This window comes from Kogia breviceps, chromosome 13, assembly GCF_026419965.1.
Source record: "Kogia breviceps isolate mKogBre1 chromosome 13, mKogBre1 haplotype 1, whole genome shotgun sequence".
Lineage (NCBI taxonomy): Eukaryota > Metazoa > Chordata > Mammalia > Artiodactyla > Physeteridae > Kogia > Kogia breviceps.
Genome location: NC_081322.1, coordinates 67,087,720 through 67,113,671, shown reverse-complemented (window position 1 = coordinate 67,113,671; position 25,952 = coordinate 67,087,720). Strand labels below are relative to the sequence as shown.

The 25,952-nt window shown below is 40.3% G+C and overlaps 1 protein-coding gene across 5 annotated transcripts; it reads right to left on the bottom strand.

Moving 5' to 3' along the window:
- Positions 1–1,957: 1,957 nt before the first annotated feature.
- CCDC28A (coiled-coil domain containing 28A) lies at positions 1,958–25,880 on the bottom strand. Of its 5 annotated transcripts, none has more exons than XM_067010898.1 (6): positions 25,495–25,724; positions 23,442–23,641; positions 19,658–19,824; positions 15,312–15,466; positions 13,571–13,593; positions 1,958–2,406 (listed from the first exon to the last, which is right to left on the bottom strand). In XM_067010898.1, the coding sequence occupies exons 2-6, from the start codon at positions 23,597–23,599 to the stop codon at positions 2,400–2,402; spliced, it is 510 nt and encodes a 169-aa protein (XP_066866999.1). In that variant the 5' UTR covers positions 23,600–23,641; positions 25,495–25,724; the 3' UTR covers positions 1,958–2,399. The 5 variants fall into 5 exon arrangements, with proteins under 5 accessions (XP_066866999.1, XP_058939406.1, XP_066867001.1 ...); XM_059083423.2 differs by lacking the exon at positions 1,958–2,406 and adding an exon at positions 8,405–8,970 and having other exon boundaries at positions 25,495–25,689; XM_067010900.1 differs by lacking the exons at positions 1,958–2,406; positions 25,495–25,724 and adding exons at positions 8,405–8,970; positions 25,298–25,385.
- Between the last annotated feature and the right edge of the window lie 72 nt (positions 25,881–25,952).

Here is a 25,952-nt window from a genome sequence, read left to right as displayed (position 1 = left end):
TAATCAGAGGAGCAGAAGAGAAGGGTCCAAAATAGACTCATGTATACATGGGCACTTCTTAGATTTCAAGTCAAAGAGGAAGAGAGAGATTTTTCCATTTATAGAAAACAGAGTATCTATTTTAAAAAGAGAAAAGCAAGTGGACCACTTTCTCACACTGTAGGAACACATCAGTATCTGGAGGCTTTTTACATATAAAATCAATTACACATGGCTTGTGAGTGCCCAGAAGACAAAATTAAGAACAATGGATGAGGTCAGAGAGATGGATTTTGGCTCCGTCTAAGTGGGAAAACAATCACTTCAGCAGCATTAGCTGTCTTGGGAGGTTATGTCCATTACAGAAGATGTTAAAACACAAATTGGATGACTGCTTCCACTGAAATTCTAGCTGAGAATCAAGCATCAGAAATGTCTAAGTTTCTAAGCAACCCTCTGTTGCTATAAATACCAAGAACAGAGGGAACAATGTGAATTTCTTCAGCCTGGAGTAGCTGAAGAAATTTTACTGGCAAGTCAGAAGAATCTGAGAATAAGCCAAACACTGGTGGTGCCTCTACGCTTATTACACTTCAACGAGACAGAAGCACATTTTAAAAATGAATAGCTTGCAAAGGCATGTACCATATTAGGAACAGTTTTAGAAATATTACAGAAGGGCAGCATGACATGGTGAGCACCAAATTTGAATTCCTTCTCTGATCCCCCCAAATTGAAGCCTTAGGGACTTCACTGGTGGTCCAGTGGTTAAGACTCCATGCTTCCACTGCAGGGGGCATGGGTTTGATCCCTGGTCTGGGAACTAAGATCCCATATGCCGCACGGCCCAAAACAAAAAACCTCAACCTCCCCCCCAAAATTAAAGCTTTACAAGTAATTTCATCTCTGAGCCTCAGTCCCCTCACATGTGAAGCAAGGCAGTGATGTGTCTTGGCAAACTACAGTACAATAATGTTCAGATAAAAACCTCATGGCAATGTGGAAAATTAAATACCTCCCTCTGATTCAACATTAGATCAAAACAAATCCTTAGTTTCATAAGATGCCCAGCTGTTGTTATGTGAAATCTCTCCAAGAGCCAACATAAGGGATTTTTATTTAGCAAGTTCTCAAAATTGGTATTATCCTCTGTGGTAAGGTATTACTGAGTTACAAAAATGAGTGGAACATTACAGAAAAAAGAGTTGCTATCTCTGCTGGTGGGCTTCAATATGTGAGTACAGTACATCATATATAAACATAGACACAGATACAAATTCCCACAGGATTATATTCATTCTCTTAGATGAATATCTTACTTTATTGAATAGTTATTTGATCCAGGGAGAGACAGCATGCTGGCAATCACTACTTCTTTAAATGGAATGATTTCTTTTCATAGTCCAGCATTTAAAATCTCTCCAGGGACTTCCTTGGTGGCACAGTGGTTAACAGTCTGCCTGCCAATGCAGGGGACACGGGTTCGATCCCTGGTCCAGGAAGATCCCACATGCCGGAGCAGCTAAGCCCGTGCACCACAGCTACTGAGGCTGCACTCTAGAGCCTGCCAGCCATAACTACTGAAGCCCGTGCACCTAGAGCCTGTGCTCCGCAACAAGAGAAGCCACCACAATAAGAAGCCCGTGCACCACAACAAAAAGTAGCCTCCATTCACCACAACTAGAGAAAGCCCACGCATAGCAACGAAGACCTAACGCAGCCAAAAATTAAAAAAAATAAAATAAAATAATTTTAAAAAATCCTTTCAGCCTCTAAAAAAACCCACAAAACTCTCCAAATAGTAGCTGCATAAGATATTAATAGGTATTTCCCAGAAAAACAGCATCTGTGGTTAAATCTGCCTGGAAATGATTGATTGAACAAAATTAAAACTTTTTTTGTAGGATGTTTTGCAAATTTAGTATATTGATGTTCACAGTCAATCTCCAAGAGAAGGAGGTAATATGTAGCATATCTCTTGTTCATTGTTAAAGGAGCCTATCATGAAGTGTATTAGTTGTCTAATGTGGGTATCATAGTGGGTATCTAGTGCTGTGTAACAAACAGTCCCAAAACGTAGTTGCTTTAAAAAAGCATTTATTCTCTCACAGTTTCTGTGAGTCAGGGGTCAAGCATGGCTTAACTAGGTCCTCTGGTTCAGGGTCTCTCACAACCCAAGTGTCAGCTGGGGCTTTTGTCATCCCAAAGCTGAACTGGGGAAGGATCCACTTCCAAGCTCGGGTAGAGGGTTGTCAGCAAGATACAGTTCCTCACAGACTGAGGAACAAGGGCCTCAGTTCCTTGCAGGCTGGAGGCTCCCCTCCCAGGTGGGCTTCTCCACAGCTTAGCTCACAAAACGGCAGCTGGCTTCCACCCAAGTAAGCAAGCGAGAGGGCAAGAGAGGGCAGGCAAGACGGAAGCTAGAGTCTGTAACAAAATCTCAGAAATGATATACCATTGCTTTTTGATTCGTCAGAGCAGGGGTCAGCAAACATGGTCAGCAGGCCATATTTGGCCCACTGCCCATTTTTGTAAATAGTTTTATTGAAAGACAGCTAATCATATTTATTTACATATTGTCTGTGGTTGCTTTTCAGTACAACAGCAGAATTGAGTAATTGGGAAAGAAACCATATGGCTCACAGAGTAAAAAATGTTTCCTACCTGGCCCTTTACAGAAAAAGTTTGGCAAACCCTTCATTAGAAACGAGTCTAGCCTCCACTTGAGGGGAGGAGATTCAAAAGGGCCCGAATACCAGGAAGCTGGGGTCGTTGGGAGTCATTTTAGAAGCTGCCTACCTCATAGTGCCTGCCAACAGGTAGGGACTTGGCAAGTAGTTGCTGAGTGAGTAAATGAATAATTGCTCACATCCACCAATTTTCTAAATTCAAGGGCTGAAAGAAAAGTTGCTAGCCAAGAGAAAGCCAAATTCCTTCACCGATTATTAGGATTTGACAACTGCATCACAACTGTAACAACTTATCAACTTGTGTGATCTTCTTAGTAATTTCCATCATTATGTCAAGTGAGTTAGATGGCAAAATAAGCTTAGAATTGAATTCATATGTAGATCGGACAGATTATTCTTTCACAACATCAGCAAATTGGAAGATGAGAATTCACTCTGGGGGAAAGAATATTTATTGTGTATTATGTTTATGATAGGACAGCTACAGTATCTTCTAATACCAAGAGAGACTCAAAACCTAAATGTACAAAATCAAATTCTCATCCATTTTTTTCATCTTTTCTCAATGTGCTTTCTCCAAAAGCCAAAATACTGTACCACAAAGTTCTTCCTTGATCATTTAGGATCTCTCTTGTTCTAATACAAAGTAGCGAGTCATTCTTATTTATTTATTTTGGTGGTACTTGGGCCTCTCCCGCTGCGGAGCACAGGCTCCGGACGCGCAGGCTCAGCGGCCATGGCTCACGGGCCCAGCCGCTCCGCGGCAGGTGGGATCTTCCCGGACCGGGGCACGAACCCGTGTCCTCTGCATCGGCAGGCGGACTCTCAACCACTGCGCCACCAGGGAAGCCCCGCGAGTCATTCTTGGAAGAGGAAATGTCCCGCTGCTGCTTTGCTTACAGCCTAGTCTTCCACTGAATTGAAACTCCAGCATGGGTGACACAAACTGGAGAACTATTTCTCACCTCACTCTGTAAAACAAAGGCTCTAAATATTTCTAAAGTTTGGTGCAAAAAGGGAATAAAATAGGAGACCCCAATCTGTGGCTCTTCTCATGTGTTACTGGATCCAACAAGCATATTAAGTGACTAAACCAAAGTGGGGAGGGGAACATGGAATAAAGGCTATATTTAACATCCTACATTTTTTTGAGTAGCTACTCTGACTGGCACAGTGCTAATAAGTCTCTTTCCCATACACGAGCTCATTTATTTCTCACATTCATCCTGGGAGTTTGATTACAGATGAAAAGAACAGGGTAAAGAAAATATTCCAAGGTCACACAGGTAGTAACTGGTATCAAGTTTAAAAGTTATACTGGATTTTTCCTACCATGTGAGTGCAACTTGAATTGGATGTATGACTGGTATGGGTTAATTTGGAAATATACTTTCTATCCCGTGACTTATTAGTCTTTATAACTGACATATCAGTGAGAAACTCAGCAATCGACACTTGCACCTCCATGCTTAGGGAGAAAAAGGCGGATGGGGGGTGGCGGGTAGGTGCCTGTTGTGTGACAACCAAAGCCAGGTTAAGGGGTGAGAGGGCTGGACAGCTGCCAGCCCATACAGAGAGCTAAATCATCACTGGGCTAAATCAGAACGTGCTGTCATTAACTATGTTTCCACAGGTGATTGGTTACACAGCTGGAGGAGGGGAAATTACTCGGGTCCTACTCCACTGAGCAAGACACTGACTTGGAGTGGAAACTGGAAACAAAACATTGTTCCCTGGCACAGAGGTACCTACATTTGAGTACTTTGGCAATTCACATTGCGAGTTGTACAATGATTCATTTATTTTCTAAAAGTTAATTCCTTAAATATGCCTCCTCAGGGCTTCCCTGGTGGCGCAGTGGTTGAGAGTCCGCCTGCAGATGCAGGGCACGCGGGTTCGTGCTCCGGTCTGGGAGGATCCCACGTGCCGCGGAGCGGCTGGGCCTGTGGGCCATGGCCGCTGGGCCTGTGCGTCCGGAGCCTGTGCTCCACAGCGGGAGGGGCCGCGACGGTGGGAGGCCCACATACCGCAAAAAAAAAAAAAAATGCCTCCTCAGAGGTTGTGTGGTTCTAAAGATTGCAGAAAAGAACTGGTATACAGGAAAAGTGAGTGTGATTTGTGAAAAAAACAGAAATGAAAGATAATTCCAGTTAAGTAAAATGTCCTATATTCAGGGCATGTAAAAACATGCCATTTTGAACATAAACTGGTATATAATTTTTATTAAACGCACAAATAAATAATAAATAATGAAAGTAATAGCATGTTTTGAGGCACAGAAGGAGTTTTCTGAGCCAAAAATGGACATAATCAAATGCTGGATTTGCTGACAGATATAGAAGTTTAAAGCTATAACATTAAAATTATAACAAGAAGTGACTGTACTATTTAAATTCATTCAAGAAGAAGAATCAATTACTGTTGTTCTAAAACTTCCAAGTCCCAACCCCTACTTTCTTTCACGTAAATAATGGTTTTTAGAGCACGATCTCTGAGGTTCCTACGATGCACAAACGTCAAGATGGGCCTGAAAACAATTACACGGCTGTGCTGCACTTGAATACGTGTGTTGTTAGGATATTCTGTTCTGATACACGGCAAGGTTGATTAATAAGCAGAGCATGGGTCCTTTTAAAAAGATAAAATATAAGTATCATGATTTTAACTAAGATTTGACCTTATTGATCTATATACGACTATAACCCTATTCATCAAATCTTAGCGTATTAACTTTTCAGAGCTATACAGTTCTAACCACGAACTGTATTCGCAGTGGATTCTTTGTATTTCTCTTTCACTACCTGCCCCCATCCCTCTCCTTCCCCCCATCACGTGACCCCACTTTTCGGACTCTGGCAGGAGGAAAAGGGCGAGAACTGCCCGAAGGAGGGAGGGAGTCGCTGTGAGCCAGCTCAGAATCCTATGAAGATCAGTGTTTTCCAAACTGCTCAATAACTCAATGACTTCATCCCTATCTCAAATGCGTGCTCTGCAGGAGATAACAGTTTACTGGCCACAGCCCAGTTCAAACCTGACCCTAAGCAGGGACAGTGGTGTTTCTCCCAAGGGCCACTTCGGTGCTGTGGTTCTCCAAGGTCACCGAAGGGGAGCCCAGCGAGGGTGCTGCTTTGGGTCTTCCCGAGGCTGCACCGGGAACTAAACCGCCCGGGAGCTGGGCCCCCATGGCCCCCCAAAAAAGCTGGGCAGCCCAGAAGGCAAGCGCTTTACCTCCGGGAGGTGGCGGAGAGTCCCGGCTCCGGGCGTCTGCCTCCTCTTTGGACCGCGTGGAGCTGCGAGAGCAGGACCCTGGCCGCAGCAGGGGGGCAGGGGCGGGGCCTGCAGCCAGCCGTCTCTATAGAGACCGACCACACGGCCCCCCCCCCCACCCCGCCGGCCGGGCAGCTCACGGCACCAGCACCCACACAGGGTTCCAGAGCGGCTGGAGGGACTGCGTGACCGACGCCGCCTTCCCGGCTGGAGGACCCAGAAGCCGGACGGACCAAGCCCCGAGCGTCAGCGCCCTGCCGGCCAACGCCGCCTCCTTAAGGGCTGCACCGGATTCCGGCCCGGGCGGCGTTCCCGCTTCTTTGTCACCCTTCAGGGAGTCTGCGGTGGGATCCCGGGCATCTCTGTAGTTCCAGAAGCCCCTGAACACACGGAGCAGTGGGGCCAGACCCCGACAGGAGACTTGGGTACGGAAGCCAACGTTTGCTTGCTCTCAAAGAAAGCCAGCAATTTTAAGGCTGTGTGATGGAAAAGGTGGGATTTCTTATCTTCAGCAAATCCTCAGAATATTTTAATACTTATTGCCAATTTTCACATTATACAGGAGGTACCAAAGCCAAAGCAACATCCTTCTTAATTAATTTCTAATGGTTCTGGTCAAAATGCCTTTAAGTATTTGTGAAGCCTGGAAGTTTTTTTCATTTATATGTAGATGAATAGTTACCACCAAGGAAAGATGTTCACAACATGAAAAGCAGGTTAGAAAACCATATGAATAGTACTAATTTTTGTAAATAAACGTTTGTCTAAGAAGTCTGGAAGTATGTAAACAAATGTTAAATGGTTTGCTCCGGTAGTACTTTTTAAAAATCAATTTTAAAATTCTACAATAGGGCTTCCCTGGTGGCGCAGTGGTTGAGAGTCCGCCTGCCGATGCAGGGGATACAGGTTCGTGCCCCGGTCCGGGAAGATCCCACATGCCGCGGAGCGGCTGGGCCCGTGAGCCATGGCCGCTGAGCCTGTGCTCCGCAACCGGAGAGGCCACAACAGTGAGAGGCCCGCGTACCACAAAAAAAAAAAAAAAAAAAAAAAAAAAAAAAAAAAAAAATTCTACAATAAATATGCAACATCTGTATAATTAATAAATTTTAGTCTGATCCAAGCACCTCATTTTTCTCCCCTGTTGCCTTTAACATGTTTTAGTTGTGTGAAAGGATACAAATTAAACTAAAAATTTGTTACCTGGGACCCACATGGGGTTCACTGACACAAAGGACAAATGAACCAGCTGAATAAACAAGGTCAATCTGCTGCTCTGTCACTAAACCACAGGAAACAGCTTTTGCATTACTCTATCTTAGGACCCATCCAAGAAAAACACAATTGGCAAAGTTTCCTTTTGCTCTGTCAGACCCTAGAATGCTTTTTCCCTTGGAATCCCTATTTGCTCAATCCAACAAAGCAGTTTTGAAGGTTACATTGTTCTGGTGATTTTCTGTTTTAAAAGCGGTATTAAAAAGACTGATTAGATAAAGTGATAAAAACTCTTGGAACGCAGAATGCCAAAAATTACTGAAATTGAGACTTTTGAAAAATGTTGTTCAATGGGTCCCCACCCTCCCCATCTCCCATTAGGTAGATGCTTGTTTCTGGGGCCTGGAAACAAGGAGAAAGAAGCATGGACCTATTCTACAAGGTGAAGGCAAGTGAGCTATAAATGGATAAACCAAATGTGGTATATCCATACAATGGAATGTGATTCGGCCAGGAAAAGAAGTATTGATAACATGCTACAACATGGATGAACCCTGAAACCTTGAAAACATTATACTAAGTAAAAGAAGCCAGTTACAAAAGCCATGTATCGCATGATTCCATTGATAGAAAATGTTCAGAATTGGCAAATCCGTAGAAACAGAAAATAGATTACTGTTGCCAAGGGCAGAGGGGTTCAGGAGATAGGGAGTGACTGCTAATGAGTTTCTTTCTGAGGTGATGAAAACATTCTAGAATTAAATGATGATGATGGATGCACAGCTCTGTGAATCTACTCTAAACTGCTGAATTATATAGTTTAGAAAAGGTAAATTCTATGGCATACGAATTATTTCAATAAAGCTATTTAAAAACTAATGTTAATGTTCAGCTACTGTTTGCTGAACATTACTGGTGTCAGCTATTGTGCTAAGCATCTTATATGTACTTTCTTACTTCTTCATAACAACCACTACAAGCTGGTCGTTAACCTCAATTTCTAGATTAAAAACAAAAAATAGAAACTGAGTAAACACACATGAACCCAAAGCTAATGGGCAGAATGCGGATTCAAATCAAGGTCTAAGTAAGGTCAAAGACCATGCTCTTTTCATTACGCCAATATTTAAATGTGCATAAGTTGCAAGATTTGCAAGAGTTACAGAACCTCAATTTTCTAAACACAGTTTACCTGTGAGGACTGAGCCCTTGTATTCCCAGATTGAAGACTACAGGTTTCTCCAAAACAGAGAGACTAATTTAAAACAATCACTTTATTAAAAATAGCAAATTTCACAAATACTCATTTAACATTTTGTTGTCACTGGCCACTGGAAAACACACCAGGCGTGTGTACTGATTGTCTAACGTAAACTGAAGCTGGGCTCCCACAAAAAGCCTGGGCATCATCAACTTATGATCAACAGTGGAATACGTTTGGTGAGCTCAGGAAGGACAAATCCTTCAGCCCCATCAACAACATTTAGCACAGTGCATTTCAAGTATAACCCGTAAGGCAACAATATAAAGCATAGCAGCGAAAGCTCTGTATCACATTTCCTGATTACGCCTTCCACAAGGCTGAGGCCTCCAGTTATGGTGAATTATGGCAAGTCGAGTTCACTGAAAGCAGCATGTGAAAGCAGTCGCTGCACTTGCACTTTAATTAATTCCTTATTGTGGAAGATGATTCTGCTACTGGGTTCAGCTAGAAGAGTAAAGAATGCTGCTTTTCTTCAAACCACGAGAAAGCGACTGCATTTCATTTTAGCCGGCAGAAGTATTTGGAACATCTTGTGCATCTGCCAAATGGAGTTTCTGTCTGGATTCATCAGTTAAGAAGATTTCCATTCTCTAATGAGTACTTCTTTGAAATTTCTGGAAATTATATTCAAGAGCTAAGAGACAGAGGTATTAAAAAAAAGTATGTTTAAAGGGAAAGTGCCTATGCTGCTATTGAGAAACTTGGATGTGGTAAGACAATCTTTAAATGGAGTAAAGTAATTTTACTATGTCTAGAATTTGAAGATTTAAAAACAAATCACTGATTCAAGACTATGTTCCAGGACTTCCCTGGTGGCGCCGTGATTAAGAGTCCACCTACCAGGGCTTCCCTGGTGGCGCAGTGGTTAAGAATCCGCCTGCCGATGCAGGGGACACGGGTTCGTGCCCTGGTCCGGGAAGATCCCACATGCCGCGGAGCAAGTAAGCCCGTGAGCCATGGCTGCTAGGCCTGCGCGTCCGGAGCCTGTGCTCCGCAACGGGAGAGGCCACAGCAGTGAGAGGCCCGCATACCGCAAAAAAAAAAAAAAAAAAAAAAGAGTCCACCTACCAATGCAGGGGACACAGGTTCAATCTCTGGCCCGGGAAGATCCCACATGCCATGGAGTAATTGAGCCTGCTCTCTAGAGCCCGCAAGCCACAACTACTGAAGCCCACATGCCTGGAGCCCGTACTCCACAATTACTGAGCCCACGCACCACAACTACTGAAGCCCACATGCCTGGAGCCCGTGCTCCGCAACTACTGAGACTGTGTGCTGCAACTACTGAAGCCCACGCACCTAGAGCCTGTGCTCCGCAACGAGAAGCTACCATAATAAGAAGGCCGTGCACCACAACGAAGAGTAGCCCCTGCTCGCTGCAACCAGAGAAAGCCCACACGCAGCAACAAAGACCCAATGCAGCCAAAAAAAGAAAAAATAAAAATAAAAATAAAAAATTGGGCTTAAAAAAAAAAAGACTATGTTCCAGGTTCTAATAGAGCATAGAATTATTTTAATGCAGCAAGAATCATTTTCATGGTAAGAAGCTGATTAGAGGCAAATATGAAAACTTACTGGATTAACAAAATTCACTTGAAAAGACAATACCACTTCATTTCCTTGGGAAAATAATTTGTGAAAGTCCAAGAGTATGAAATAAAATCATCATAGCTCTAAAACCTTTCCTATAATCCTCTGAATTATTCTTCAAGAAAACTGGAAATAGGATAAAATTCCTGCATAGTTTATTCCATTCCCTTCTCATCACTTTCATTTTCCTCTTTCACCTATATGATCCACTTGCCACCTGTTTTTCAAGACTCAATTCAAACAATGATCTGGATATATTAAGGACAACTAAACACTAGCAATACGTGTACAGCAGATGTTTGCAAAAATGTACAGACATGAGCTGTGCCGTCAAGAGATATTCTTGTTCAATTGGAAGGTTGAGATTTAACACATATCAACAGATAATGAAACAATGCAGAATGCTAGTTTGGGGTACAAACAAAATGCTTTATGGAAGTGGTCAGCTTGAGTGTTATTTGATAAGGAGAAGGGGGAGGCCAGAGCAACTCTAGGTAGAAAGTACAACCTGAACAAAGGCATTAGGTGAGCATGAACTTGGGCATCCAGAGAGCCAACTTGGTGGGAATGAAAAATAATGAAAAATATAACAGGATGAATATGCCATGATCAAATTACTGAGAACCTTTAAAAAATCTGACATAGTAAAAAACTTGGTAAGAAACAAGAATGGCAAGATGAAAGTGATGTTTTAGGAAGAATAACTCAATAGCAATGTCTACAGCAGTACTGTCCAATAGAAATATAATGTAAGCCACAGACATAGTTTTTAAAATATATTTTATTTATACTCATAATCAGGAAATTATCATTTCAACATGTAATCATAAAAATATTGAGATAGTTTATATCTTTTCATTCTAAATCTTTGAAATCAGGTGTGCACATTATACTTAAAGCACATGTCAATCCATGTTGCCAACTTCATGTGCTCAGTAGTTACTTGGCTAGTGGCTGCCATATTGGACAGTGCAGCTCTAGAGTTTCTAGAGAACAGAAATTTGAAAGGCTGTGGAATCAGGTGATGAGAGTAGAGAATGAATACAAAACAGAACTGATACTGATAACACCTGACAACTAACTGTAATTAAGAGACAGCAAATAATTTCATGTTCCTGTCCAGGCTAAATGGCAGATAGTGCCATGACTGATTGGCAATGTCTGCTATAGTCATAGAAGGGATTTTTAAACAATCTTGAAGATTAAAATAATAGGGGCACTTGAGAAAACCATAATTCAAAATGAGACATGTACCACAATGTTCACTGCAGCACTATTTACAATAGTCAGGACATGGAAGCAACCTAAGTGTCCATCAACAGATGAATGGATAAAGAAGATGTGGCACATATATACAATGGAATATTACTCAGCCATAAAAAGAAACAAAATTGAGTTATTTCTGGTGAGGTGGATGGACATAGAGTCTGTCAATACAGAGAGAAGTAAGTCAGAAAGAGAAAAACAAATACTGTATGCTAACACATATATATGGAGTCTAAAAAAAAAATGGTTCTGATGAGCCTAGGGGCAGGAGAGGAATAAAGATGCAGAGGTAGAGAATGGACTTGAGGACATGGGGAGGGGGAAGGGTAAACTGGGACGAAGTGAGAGAGTGGCATGGACATATACACACTACCAAATGTAAAACAGATAGCTAGTGGGAAGCAGCTGCATGGCACAGGGAGAGCAGCTTGGTGCTTTGTGTCCACCTAGAGGGGTGGGATAGGGACAGTGGGAGGGAGACACAAGAGGGAGGAGATATGGGAATATATGTATACATACAGCTGATTCACTTTGTTATACAGCAGAAACTAACACAACATTGTAAAGCAATTACACTCCAATAAAGATGTTTAAAAAATAAAAATAATAGGGGCACTGTTGACAGCGAGGAAAATTAGGAGGGGAAAGTATGAATATGGAAAGAACATTTATTACAGATGAGGAAACTAGGGTTGCTAGGCTTGGCTCAAGGTTATATAGCTGCTTACCAAGACCTGAGACCAAGGGATTCAAAGGCCATGTACTTGCAGTCTACCACCATGGCCTGCTGAACTGTGGGGGCTGAAGTGAGGAAAGCAGGAGACAAATGAATCTAAATGTTTAACAGAAACTCAGATAAGAGGAGAGGAGTTATGTATCATAAGCAGAGAGAGAATATAAAGCATAGAATATAACGTAAAACAAATAAAAAGAAAAAAAGGAACCGGGAACTACTCCTAAGAAAAGCCTCCTAATTAACTCCTATCTTACCCCCATATTAAACTCCTTCTTGGCAGTGGAATCTTACATTATTTTAAAAAAATTTTTTTAATTTTTTGCGGTACGCGGGCCTCTACTGTTGTGGCCTCTCCCGTTGCGGAGCACAGGCTCCGGACGCGCAGGCGCAGCGGCCATGGCTCACGGGCCCAGCCGCTCCGCGGCATGTGGGATCCTCCCGGACCGGGGCACGAACCTGTGTCCCCTGCATCGGCAGGCGGACTCACAACCACTGCGCCACCAGGGAAGCCCCAAATTATTATCTCCTACAGTTTATGTGGCTTCTCAAAACTGTGTTTTCTTCATCTGTAAAATGGGGAGTATAACACCACCTACTTCCAAGAGTAGGACCAAATGAGATAATGCGTGGAAAACACTTCATATAATGCTTGGCAAATAGTAGGTACTCAATATAGGTGAGATACTAATTACTCTTACTGGATTTGTATATATCTTCCTATTTCTTCATTGTTTTTACTGCACAATTCAGCAGTTAGTAACAGTATATGTTATTGCAATAAGTGATTTTTTTAAATATATATTCTATATAGTTTGGAAATTTTCATATACACATGATTACATGTAGCAGTTACCCCGTATTAAAGACGATACTCTGAAACGTTAAACAATCTACCCAAATTTACATTAGCAAAACGTGGAACCAAATTTCAAAAATCAAATCTCTTAACTCTACAACCGGTATCCTTTCTAGTATCTCATTATTTGGTTCAAAGAGATGTCTTACCACTAAAATTATTTTACAGGCAGGATCATTTTTTTTTGTTCTTATATATCTCACATTGTGCCTATCAGTATGTTCAAAAATACATTTTAAAAATTTCTTGAAATAACTGCTCTAAATTGAAATGTCAAAACATGAATATTTTACATGTGCCTTTGTGATTTCCTTTAAGTTAATCCTATAATACACTTTTTAATGCATCTAAAATATTCTAGTTCTAATACTAAATTTAGAGTACTGTATTATGTCTGCTATCCCACTTCCATTTAGCTTAAGAATCTAAGATTCAAAATAATATATATGGCAACTAGCCTAATTCTTAATTCTCTTGATTAAAACATTTTAAAAATTTGTCTTAAAAACCCAGAAACCATATAGAGCAAAGCACAAACCATAGAAAAACAAAATTTCAGCATATAAAACAACTGGGAAATTCAATTTAGAAACTAAAGGGAAAGAAAGACGGCCCCAGTAAATAGCAGTAGGTTTCTTCACTTGATTGGGACTATTCACCAAAAATTATCATCTGTGAACATTTCACTGTTGATGTTAAGCAAAGGATACATGGAAGAATTCAATTCTTCTAGCTGTAACACAAAGTAACAAATTTAATTTTTATTTTTATAAGGTAACTATCATAGATAATTGTTAACCATACATTATTAAAGATATTATTTTGCATTTAAGCTTTCTTTAAACAAAAAAGTATTAAAAAAAAAACTTTCTAAAAATTTCCAGACTGGGAAATTCACTTATGCAAAATAATAATAAAGTAGCTTTAGTATTTATGAAATAAGAATATAAGAGAATTAAAACCATATGATAAAAACTGAAGTTTTATAAGGATTCTTAAAACCATGCTTAATTATAATAATTTCTAATAATACATTTTTTTTAAAGCTGCCATTTTAATGATCAAAGTCTTTAAAACTTTATGAATTACAAAAACGATTTTATGTGATATTTTACAGAGAAAAAAATCTGAGTTACAAAAACATTAAATTGCCCAAAGTTATACAGCTCTATGTAGACCCTGGACTAAACAAAGGCTTTCTGGTTTCAAATTCAGTTTTCAATGTACCACAATCACAATTAAAAGTATAGGTTTGAAAATTTTAAACTATGGGCATACAATTTCACTCACATTTACTTATCAAAAGATAGAGAAAAGCAATAGGAATTAACCATTTCTGTTACTGGTAAATATGGAATCTGAAACTAAAGAATGTTGAATTCATTTTTTATTTATTTTTGTTCCAAAAAAGATTTAAAGAGGCAAATTTAATTAACACTTTTCAGTATATAAGAATCCTATACGGGTATTACCTGTTGAATTGTATCCTCCCAAAATTCATGTTTTAGTCCTAACCCTTAATACTTCATAACGTGACTATATTTGGAGACAGGTTCTTAAAAGAGCGAATTAAGTTAAAATGAAGTCATTAAGATGGGCCCTAATCCAGTATGACTAGTGTCCTTACAAAAAGAGGAAATTTGGACATAGGGACCCACACAGAGAGGAAGAATGCCACGTGAACATGAAGATGGTCTTCAACAAGCCAAGGAGAGAGACCTCAGAAGAAACCAACTCTGCCGACACCTTGGTCTCCAGCTCTCAGCCTCCAGAACTGTGAGAAAATTAATTTCTGTTGCTGAAGCCACCCAGTTTGTGGTACTTCGTTACGGCAACCCTTGCAAGCAAATACACACGGCAACCTACTAAATTACCATAAACACCAAACACAGTATAAGTAAATTAGGCAAAATGCATTAATCATGCCAGGATCTTTTGACCTACTATCTTCTATATCTTAAGATCTTTTATATGTACAGAAGCAAATATTTTCCTTTTAGATTTGCCAATATCCCAGGAAATATGCTTCGATGTAAATATAAGGATATATTGGATCCCAATATATCCTTTGGATATATTGCTTTCAATAAAGAGTATAAAGTCCAACATGGGTAAAACTTGAAAACATTACACTAAGTGAAAGAATCCAGACATAAAAAGCCATGTACTTTATGATTCTCATTTTTATGAAATGTCCAGAATAGGCAGATCTATAGAGACTGAAAATAGATTGGTGGCTGCTAGGGGATAGGGGGAGGGGAGCACTGAGAGGTACAGGATTTCTTTTTGGAGTGATGAAAATGTTCTGAAATTAGATGTGGTGATGTCTGCACAACATTGTGAATACACTAAAAATCACTGAATTTATACTTTAAAATGGTTAAAATGGTGAATTTTATCTCAATAAAAATTTTGATTAAGAAAAGAGTAAAGAAAGAGGACTGTACTCACATCAGACAGAAGCCTATCCAGATTGGAGTCACTGGCTGCTTTTCTCTTATCCTCAGGAAGTTCCTCTAACTCCCCATAGAGCTCCAAATTCAAGCGAGCTAATTTCTCCTGCATTCCCCGAACATGTTCCATCTGTTCAATGGAACATTCATTTCCTGGGGGAACATTCCAGAACATTAATAAAGATTAGGATAGGTAAACTAACTGTCTTGAGGAGAAACTTCTAAAGTCAAGGTGCTTAAAAGAAACTGGTTTTCTTTCTTTTGTAAATTACATTAATGACTGCATATTTTCTGTGTAAAATTATAAATCAAATCTCCAACCAGGAAAACAACAATCTAAAAAATAATCATGGGCATTAAAAAATGATATAGAAAAAAATTTTAAGAATGAAAGAGGGCTTCCCTGGTGGCGCAGTGGTTGAGAGTCCGCCTGCCGATGCAGGGGACACGGGTTCGTGCCCCGGTCCGGGAAGATACCACATGCCCTGGAGCGGCTGGGCCCGTGAGCCATGGCCACTGAGCCTGCGCGTCCGGAGCCTGTGCTCCACAACGGGAGAGGCCACGACAGTGAGAGGCCCGCGTACCACAAAAAAAAAAAAAAAAAAAAAAAAAAAAAAAAAAAAAAGAATGAAAGAACCCTTCAGGTAAAAAAAATTTTTTCGATACTAATATATATAGAGGTGTTAACACCATCTATTCACGTCCTAGTTGACAACTGCCACTAAAACTGAGTAACCCAACATTTTATAATGATCTGAGTGAAACTAAGAGTCCTATAAGGACTTCAACCCTGAATCATTCTGCCAACCAACCGTGCACTCCTCCTTTAAGAAATATAAGTGAAAATATTAATAAAGTGTGAAGAATGTAATGAAGCATGAAAACCACAATGTATACATAGTAGAGAAAGACAACTTACTGCTAAAGGATAGGTCTTGCGTTGTTTATTGACTAGACTCCTCTGAGGTAGCATTATCTGCCCAGAGCAACTGATGTATATACATGAAATATTACATATTTTCATTCAGTTTCAGTGCAGCCTCTGCAAATTCTTGATACTATCATTTTCCCCTCCCCAAACCTTTGCTTTTTCTCAAAGGCATAATATAGCTCAGCTAATTGAAGTATGTATCTTGAATAAATATGAATTAATGTAAATTATACTATCTTTTCCTCTAGCCAGCTTTATAACATCTTCATAAATTGACTATATTACATTATGTTAAGGCCTACTAATAATTTTAAAGCTAGTTACAGCTCTTTCAAAATCATCCTTTCTTCATAGTAAAATATCTCATATTTCCTCTATTTTAATGATATTTTTCAACAGTTAGCAACCTGGAAGGTCAAGTGGAAGAACTACCTCAAGAGATATATATGTATGTGTGTGTGTGTGTGTGTGTGTGTGTGTATACATATAAAGATAAAGATGTACATATATTATATAGACAGAGGAAAACAATATAGAGTAAAAATATATAAAGAGGTAGAAAACACAAGGAACAAGAGAAGAGATTCAGGAGATGGACCCAGGTGACCTAACATGAGAACAACAGAATCTCCAAAAGGATAAAAAGGAAACAGATGGAGGAGAAATAAATAACCAATAGAAAAAAATGTTCCTTGAGATGAAAGATGAGTTGGCAGATATGAAGGGCTCACTGATTTCCAGGCAGGGATGATACGGTCCTAAGTATATTCTGGTAAACACTTAAACTTTAAAGATAAAGAAGAAAATCTTTCAAGCATTGAGACTGAAAAAAATTACTTGGTAAGAAAGAATCCAGGGACTTCCCTGGTGGTCCAGTGGTAAAGAATCCACCTTATAATGCAGGGGATGCGGGTTTGATCCCTGGTCAGGGAACTAAGATTCCATGTGTCGCAGGGCTGCTAAGCCCACACGCCACAGCTACTGAGCTTGCATGCCTCAACTAGAGAGCCTGCGTGTCGCAAAACTACAGAGCCCATGCCCTCGGGAACCCACATGCCACAACTACAGAGTCCACGTGCCCTGGAGCCTGCGCGCCGCAACTAGAGAGAGAAAACCCGCATGCCAGAACTAGTGAGAAGCCCGTACACCACAACGAAGAGCCCCTGTGCCGCAACAGAAGATGCCGCGTGCTGCAACTAAGACCCGACGCAGCCATAAATAAAATAAAATTAAAAGTAAATAATAAATAAATCTTTTAAAAAAAAAAGAAAGAAAGAATCCAGCTGGCAATCAACTTCTCATCTGCAATGCTTATATACAGCAAACCATCGAATAACAGACTTCAATCCAAGAATACGAAGTCACTTAAAAGTTAGGGCAGGGGGCTTCCCTGGTGGCGCAGTGGTTGAGAGTCCACCTGCAGATGCAGGGGATACGGGTTTGTGCCCGGGTCCGGGAAGATCCCACATGCCGCAGAGCGGCTGGGCCCATGAGCCATGGCCGCTGAGCCTGCGCATCCGGAGCCTATGCTCCACAACAGTGAGAGGCCCGCGTACTGCAAAAAAAAAAAAAAAAAAAAGTTAGGGCAGGAAGGGTGTTGGGGAGAAAAGTGAAGAAGTAAAAGTGATCCAGAGATTATATCTGAAGGGTGGGAGAGAAGAGAGGGGAGAGGGAAGTGAAAGTATTCTAAAGATGCCACCTTACCGGGATGGAGTAAAGCAAGGGGGAAGGGATGTCATAAAACATCTTTGTGAAATACATAACGTGTTTTAATGTCTTCTTTTCAAATAGTAGTATAACCATGACTAGAAACCCAGAAACTATAAGAAAAGATAGACATATTTGAGTATACAAAAATTTAAAACTTTTATAAAGAGATGTATACCATAAAATCCACAGACACACTAATGTTGCTTAAAAAAACAAAAACAAAAGAGGTCAGAGGATTAGTACTTAAAATATGCAAATGGCTCTTAGTAATTAACAACAAAAGGATAAATAACCAAATAAAAAACAGGGTAAAGGTCCTAAAAAAGAGCAATCCAACCGCTTAACAAACATTCATGGCTATTCAAACTCAACAGTAATAAAAAAAAAAACCCTTTACACCAACAGGCTGGCAAAAATGAAAAGGCTGGAAATACCTATTAGCTGCTGGGAATTCAGGGAAAAGAGCTGTTTCATAAATTGCTAATGAAAACTAAAAGTGCAATAGCTTTTCTGAAAAGCAATCTGGATACTTTTATTAAAATTAAAATTACCTCTGTGCTTTGACCCAGTAATCCCACTCGTGGGAATCCATCCCAAAGAAATCTAAACAGCCACATAAGGATATATGCAAAATGATGTTCACTACACCATTGAGTTTAGCGGCTCCAAACTGGAGACAAAGTAAATGCCCTTCAACAGAGAAATGGCTGAATAAACCAGGGTATATTCACAACTTGAAAATTATGTAGCCATTAAAAAAAAGAATGAATTAGAGCTATACCAGGTGACTCAGAGAGATTTTCAACAGGTATTGTTTAGCGAGCAAAGCAAGACACCGAAAAGTATATATAAGATACTATTTGTAGAAAACAATGAAAAGAAAAATCTGTGTGTGCGCGTGTGCGTGTGTGTGTGTTACACAGTTAACTGGTTGGGGCTGGGGGGAGACAGAGGCAATAGAGGGTGTAAGGGAACGGGTAGGGAAGCCAAGTAAAAGAGCTGGGGAGGGAAAGACAGCACTTAAAAACACAATATTTATGTTGATGGCATTTATGCTTTTGTGTGAGATTCCATATGTGTGCATTCAATAATTTTTAGATTGCTTTTTAAAAATGCAGGGAAGGAATTTTTATCATCAGAAAAAGCTTATAAATTGAGTTGGAAGCTGAACATGAAATATCTGACCATACACTTTGTGAACTCGTATACAAAAATACCTATTCAGAGTTTTATTGGGACGATCAGTTAACTGTTCTTACGTCTTCATCAAGCCAGATTCTTTAATATTTGAAAGTCAGGCATTGTGAGCAAGAAACAAGTTTAGGCTTGAAAGGGTAAAGAAAAATGATCTTGAGTCTTTCTAAAACTGAAATACTAAATCTAAAATATTTCAGTTGACAGAGAATGTTCCATTTGTTTGTTACACTTTCAAGATACTTAGTCCGTCAACAGCAATCCTACTTTAACAATTCAACTAACCCTCCCTTTTTAAAAACCTTTTTTCCTGAAATCTTACAAGACAAATTATATCCCACGACAAATAAAATCTAGGATGACTGCGTTTGATGCCTCTGGACTGTTTTTTTTTTTTTTTTTAAATAAAAGAAAATGACACTTCAAAAAGGAATTGCAAAATACATGCAGAAAATATGATGCAAACATCTTGAGAAGAAAAAGAGTAGAGAGAAACATCTATGGATTACCGAATGCTTGGAGTTTTCCAGAGTGGAAGTCATTCAAAAGGCTGAGGAGCCCCCTCTCCATCTCCTGGACATCGGAGACATCGGTGAGGAAGGAGTGCTGGATCGGGGTTGACTGAGCACCGCCTTTGCCTTCTCCACCCTGAGGTTTGGCCTTTTCTTTCGTCACTCTGTAAAAAGGGTGCAATAAAAAATTAATTGCCTATAATTACCTTTAAAAAGAGATATTTTTTCAGGCTGTTCTAGATTAAGGAAAAAACAAGACATCCGAATAAAATAAATACTAAATAAAAGCAGCCATTTCAAGGCAGAAACCGAAAGAACAGGCTATGAAAATCTCAAACAAATGTATAAAATATAACTACTAAGGTATGTAAAGAGTTTGAGTCATGTACTTTTACTCTATGGTAATTCTTTGGACTGCAAAAAAAAACTGAAGAGAGAATTAGTAAGTCTTTTTACTAGCCTGTGTTTCATCTTTCACTTCTCTGTAAACATATTCTGCTTTCCCATCTAACTTTATCCTAGCTGTTCCCTGAACTATGGGCTGTCCAACAAGTGGTTATGGGGCCCCTACTCTGTAGCTGACACGGTGCCAGACACTGAGTGTATGAATGCGTGCAGGCCATCAGTGACGGCACTGAAGCGCGCCCGGTCTAAGGAGAAAGACGGACAGAAATTCACAAGCAACATGTGATGGAGCGCTAGAACCTGTTATCCTTGACTCCTCCAGCTTCCTAAGGCCCCCACGTGCAGTCATGAAGTCCCACCGGTCACCCCCACAGAGCTGTCTCTAATCTCTCCTCCTCCACTGCCACTGTCCTATACCCGACCCAACTACTCCAGCAGCTTCCCAGCTGCTCTCCCGGCCTCTACGTGCTGTCTCTGAGCCCACAGAGCAGCCAAGTCAATTTTTAAAACGTCAAAGTCAGATCATATAATTTACTTAATGCAAACCTTTCGGGAGTCCGATAACCTGAAGAAATTCTATCCTCTCTTGTATGTCAACGCTCTACACATTCTGAATCTCTTTTGCCTCCTAAAACATCCCTTCTCTTGTCTCCTTGCAGCTAATCCTCTGCCCGCGTTAGCACCCTTCCCCTCACTGCCATCCTTGCCAGGCTACCTCCCACACATGCTTCAAGTCTCCGTTTAAATGTGATTTGCTCAGGAAGGCCCTTTCCGAACCCCTAGACTAGGCCAGTTCTCATTACACATGTCTAGCATATGCCAGGCTCTCAAACTCTGGAGTGATGGTGCTATACATACTGTGATACGGGAGCAGAGAGAAAGAACAGTCTACTCAACCTAAGGGTAGCAGAGAAAACTTCCTAACTAAAGGTGATATGTGAGTGAAGGCTTAAAGACTGGGAGTGAACCAGGCAAAAATGGGAGAGGGTGTTGTGTGTTACTTTTATAACCCCGACGCGTGCTATAGATCCTGACGTAACACATATATTCAGGACTCAGTTAATTTTGACATAACATAGCACGAAGACCTCTTCCCCACAAGTGCGCTCGCCACAATGTGGGTAAGATGAATAGGGTGTACCGGGGGGCCCTGAGTGTGCGGGCAAAGGTGGCAAGACTAATTAATTCCTGTGAAAAGAAATCAACTTAGAACACGTAGGCCGTTGATACTAGGTCACTAACAGTTCTTCACAAAGCGGGATTTGTAATTTTACATACATGATATTAGATTTACTATCACTGTCTAGTATCTTGCTACTCAAAGTGCTGTCCAAGACCTGTACCATCAGTATTACCTGTGAGCTTATCAGAAATGCTTAGCTGAAGCCCCATCCCGAACTAACTGATTCAGAATCTACATTTTAAAAACATTCCCAGGAGATCCATATTCACATTAAAATCTGAGATAAACTACTATAGACTATAAGGTTTCAGTATAGCAAATTTTTTTTTTCTTTCAGATTGGAATCTTTATCCAAGTAAGTGTTTTGCATCAGTTCATCACTTAGCAACTTTCTCAAAAAAGAAAATAAAAATCTGTTTCTTCTTACTTCGGTATTTTTGATCATGTCACACTGTCTCACTTTATGTTAAAGTAATTCAATTAAAAAGCACTCACTGAAATTGTACTATGTGCAAAGCCCCACTCTAAATACTGTCTGGCACACAAGACCCAGCCCTCAGGAAGCCCACATTCTAGAAGAGGGTAGAGAAATAAAGGTACAAGGTAGAAAATGACAATGAGATACAAATAAACTGATGCAAAAATTTGGAAAAAGGAGTGATTTCCTTAATCTCTTGGCTTTCTTTCCCCATCAACCATAACCGTATTCAAAATCTGATTCTAAATTAAACTCCTCCAGGAGGAAAACCCCTTTCCAATCTGATAATATATTCAATATATTCAAAACAAGCCCTTATAACTTTTGTTTTTCATTTAGTCCTTATTGGAATGTTCTTTTCCAAGGGTCTCTGGCTATGTCCCTTTTGTTTCCTCAAAGACAGTGTGAGATCATCACCAGCAATCTTGTCTTTTGTGTTAATCCAGTGGCTACAAAGTGCTACAAGCATTACTTCCTTAACTAACTCTCATGATGAGCTTGCAGTTAGAAGCTTATTTAATCATAATTATCTAGAGGATTGAGATTATGAAATGCTTTTTCTCTTAAGATATTATCCCGCTTTCCAAATATCTAACCCTAAAAAATACTCATATATGCAGCAATAATAGGTAACATTTAAACTTGGCCTGTTTCCTTTAAAGCCTTAAGACAAATATTAATATGTCCACTAAATATTAATAATGATTACTTCTAGGTGGTAGGATTTTAGTATTCGTCTGTTTCTTCTGTGAATTTTTCCTGTGTTTAAATATTTACAATAAATACAAATCATTTCTATTAAAACAGTGAACTCATTCTTTTTAAAAAATTAAAACTACCAAAGCACAAGCACTCAACTTAAAAAAAACAACAACCAGATATGTCTTTTCCATTTCTGGCTAGCTCATCAACTTTGTCTGCAAGTTTTCTTGCTCTGTATTTTTTTAAAAATATTTATTTATTTGGTTGCATTGGGTCTTAGTTGCAGCTCGAGGGCTCCTTACTTGCGGCATACAGGCTCCTTAGTTACGGCGGGCAGGCTCCTTAGTTGCGGCTCACTGGATCCTTAGTCGCGGCATGCATGTGAGATATAGTTCCCAGACTAGGGATCGAACCAGGCCCCCTGCATTGGGAGCGCAGAGTCTTAACCACTGTGCCACCAGGGAAGTCCCTGCTCTGTATATATATATATATATATATAGATATATCTATCTATCTATTTCTATCTATCTATCTATCTATCTATATCTATATATCTATCTATCTATATATATATATATATATGTTGTTTTTTTTTTTTTTTTTTGCAGTACATGGGCCTCTCACTGTTGTGGCCTCTCCCGTTGCTGAGCACAGGCTCCGGACACACAGGCTCAGCGGCCATGGCTCACGGGCCCAGCCGCTTCGCAGCATGTGGGACCCTCCCCGACCGGGGCTCGAACCCATGTCCCCCGCATCAGCAGGCGGACTCCCAACCACTGCGCCACCTGGGAAGCACTGTATATTTTAATATGAGACAAAGTAAAAGCCTAAGGCCAATCATTCATTCTGCATTTTCTCTATACACTGTAACCTTCAAAAAATTTTTTTCTAAATCACATGGAATATGTGCCTCAAAAGTCAAACCAAGAGAAAAAAATGATATAAGAATTAGTGAATTTAGTATTTACTTTAAATAGCATTTTGCTGTGATAATGTGAAAGAAAAGAATTCACCTTTTTAACTTTGGTCGCTGTGAAGTTGACTGTGATGCAGGATTTGAAAACCCCGTGCTTTTACTAACTGGAATGGCATTTTTTTTGGCATTAACAACCTGAGTAGAGTGGGCACTAAAAGACTTAGGACTCTTCCTCTTCACTTTGCGCTCCTCCATTCTTTTAAGTTCCTTACTGCACCAAGGCCAGCTTCTTATGACCTAAGGAAATACAGCAAAATTATACATATGCTATAACACGCCAAAATGAAAGGGCTTCAAAGACCCACTTCATGGGCTGAAAGAGGATCAAGAATTTCAGAGGTCATTAAAGAAAGTTAGAACAAGGATTCTTAAGCTTAGTTTACTGTATTATGTACACAGAAGACCTAACCAAAACTTCCTGCTAGAAAAATTTTTCACTGTTTATTAATTCATCCCACAAAAATTTACTCTCTTCTACAGGTCAGGCACTATTTGGGGCATTGGGGAGACAGTACTGAACAAGACAAAGTCCCTGCACTCAACGTTCCCTACATTCTTATAGAAGGGGAATAACATATAAACACTAAACAAATCATCCAGCCTGACTCAAGCTTTATGTGCCCCTTAGGTCTCCCTTCTAAAACATATTCTTTGAAAAACCACCTAGATACAAACAGATATATAACTGACATGGGTACCTGCATTTTAATTAGCAACTATAAACCTTATTTCAACTACCAAGTAGAAATTCAGTTGTTGCCTAGAGTTAATACTGATTCTAGTTCCTTGATCAAATGAAGTTCTGTAAAATTAAGCTTGTTCCATCACAATTTTAAATTTACTTTCTCTACCTATTTCCAATGAAACATGAAACTTTATTATATATGTTTAGTTTTGTCAATGTCAAAAAAGTTATACTATGAAGTTACAGTTGGTCCTTCCATAGAGAATATGTGTAAAACCTTCTATTTATCCAGTACTTTCCCTTTATGTATTAACCAGCTTTATTTCTCTAACAGCCACCCATCTAAAAATATCCTTCCACATTTCCTTTTTATTTATGCATATTAAATTCTTCCGAATTATATTGTTTCATGTATCATAAGATGAGAGATTTATATGGCTATTCTTTTCATCAGATTGTAAAGTGCACTAGGACCGTTAGGCCTTTTATTGTATGTTGTGTTGAATTTAATCATTCTATGACCATTCAAAAAGTCTCAAATCCACTGACGTCACTCCTCAAGTAATTATTTGAGAATTTTAATGGAAACAGATTTTTTTTGGCTACTGTCTGGACTCCGTGCTACTAGCACTGTTATTTAAACCATTGAGCTCAGTTGGCTCAGGCTGACTCTAGACAATCATAACTGGAGCTAAACCTCCAAAGGACCAAAGACTGTAAAGGAGAGGCTCTATTGCCCAGTCTCTAATCCCAGATAACGAACGTAAATCCGCTTAAATCTTGGCTAACAATTTTTCCTTCAAGAAGCATTTTAAGTACAGAACAGACATTTTGGGGTTGTTTCAGCATGCAACACAAATTAAATTTTTTAAAAAATAACTGAATTGAGAAGATGGGATATCAGTTCTCCAAAGAGGCGAGGATCCGTATAAATTTATGATACACATAAACACACTGGTTTTCTAATTTAATTATGCTTATACACAGTTGGTACACAAGAATAAAAAACAAACCAGGAAACAATGCAAATAAACCAACAGTGGTCTAAACTATTGATAAAATGTTCTGAGGGGCCACAGGGCTCGAATATTATGCTTTTTTGGTTAGATAACATCACTACAAGAGCACCGAAACCCTTCTTGTATACCAAGCAGCAAGGAACCATTCAGAGAAAACCTTCATAGACTACAGCTCGTAGTCTAACTCACACATTAGTTTGAGAGCCAGGAACCCACAGCCTCCAAGCAGGACCACTAGAAATTCCTCTTGACTTCACCTCATTGCCCTTCCCTAATCAGCGGTCACGGAGAACCTTCCCCGCCCAGAATCCGGTGGCGGCCAGAACCGGTGGTGGGAGGGGCCTACAGGGGGACATTGCGGGGCGGCCTTTGCTTCCACTTCATACCTGGGGAAGAAGGGGATCGCGGTCCTCTTCCTCAACCTGCAGGGACCCCGAGGCCTCTGAAGCCACCGCCGCAGCTGCAGCCGCCGATGCTACAGCTGCAGCTTGAGCCGGGGTCACATCTCGGAGCTCTAGCCTCCACAATGCCCTTTGTTTACGGAAGTGACGTAAGGAGGCGGAGCCTCCGCTTACTAGCCGGGAGCCTCGCCTCTTCCTGTTCCACCTGTGCGGCTCCCGTCTCCGGCTCTGGCTCTGCTTCCCCTGTCCCGCATTCACTGTAAGTTCGACTGTCATGGAAAGGAGGATCCAGAGCTGGGCTTTTATTTTGTGCTCAGTGGCCCAGAAACTGGGAGGGTACGGAGGGGAGGTGGAGGCAAGAACCGGAAATGTAGTACTTTTTCCGGAAGCTGTCCCGCCCCCTCCGTGAGTGTCAGCTCCCACGCACTACAATTCCCAGCATG

Bases quoted from the DNA above. Each gene is read 5' to 3' on its own strand.
- CCDC28A (XM_067010896.1), bottom strand. From the start codon at position 25,785: ATGACAGTCGAACTTACAGTGAATGCGGGACAGGGGAAGCAGAGCCAG. The intron at 15,467-19,657 runs GTAATCCATAGA...ATGTTCCCCCAG, and splicing joins TGGAAAACTCCAAGCATTCG to GAAATGAATGTTCCATTGAA. The intron at 13,594-15,311 runs GTGAGTACAGTC...TTTGTGTTACAG, and splicing joins TGGATAGGCTTCTGTCTGAT to CTAGAAGAATTGAATTCTTC.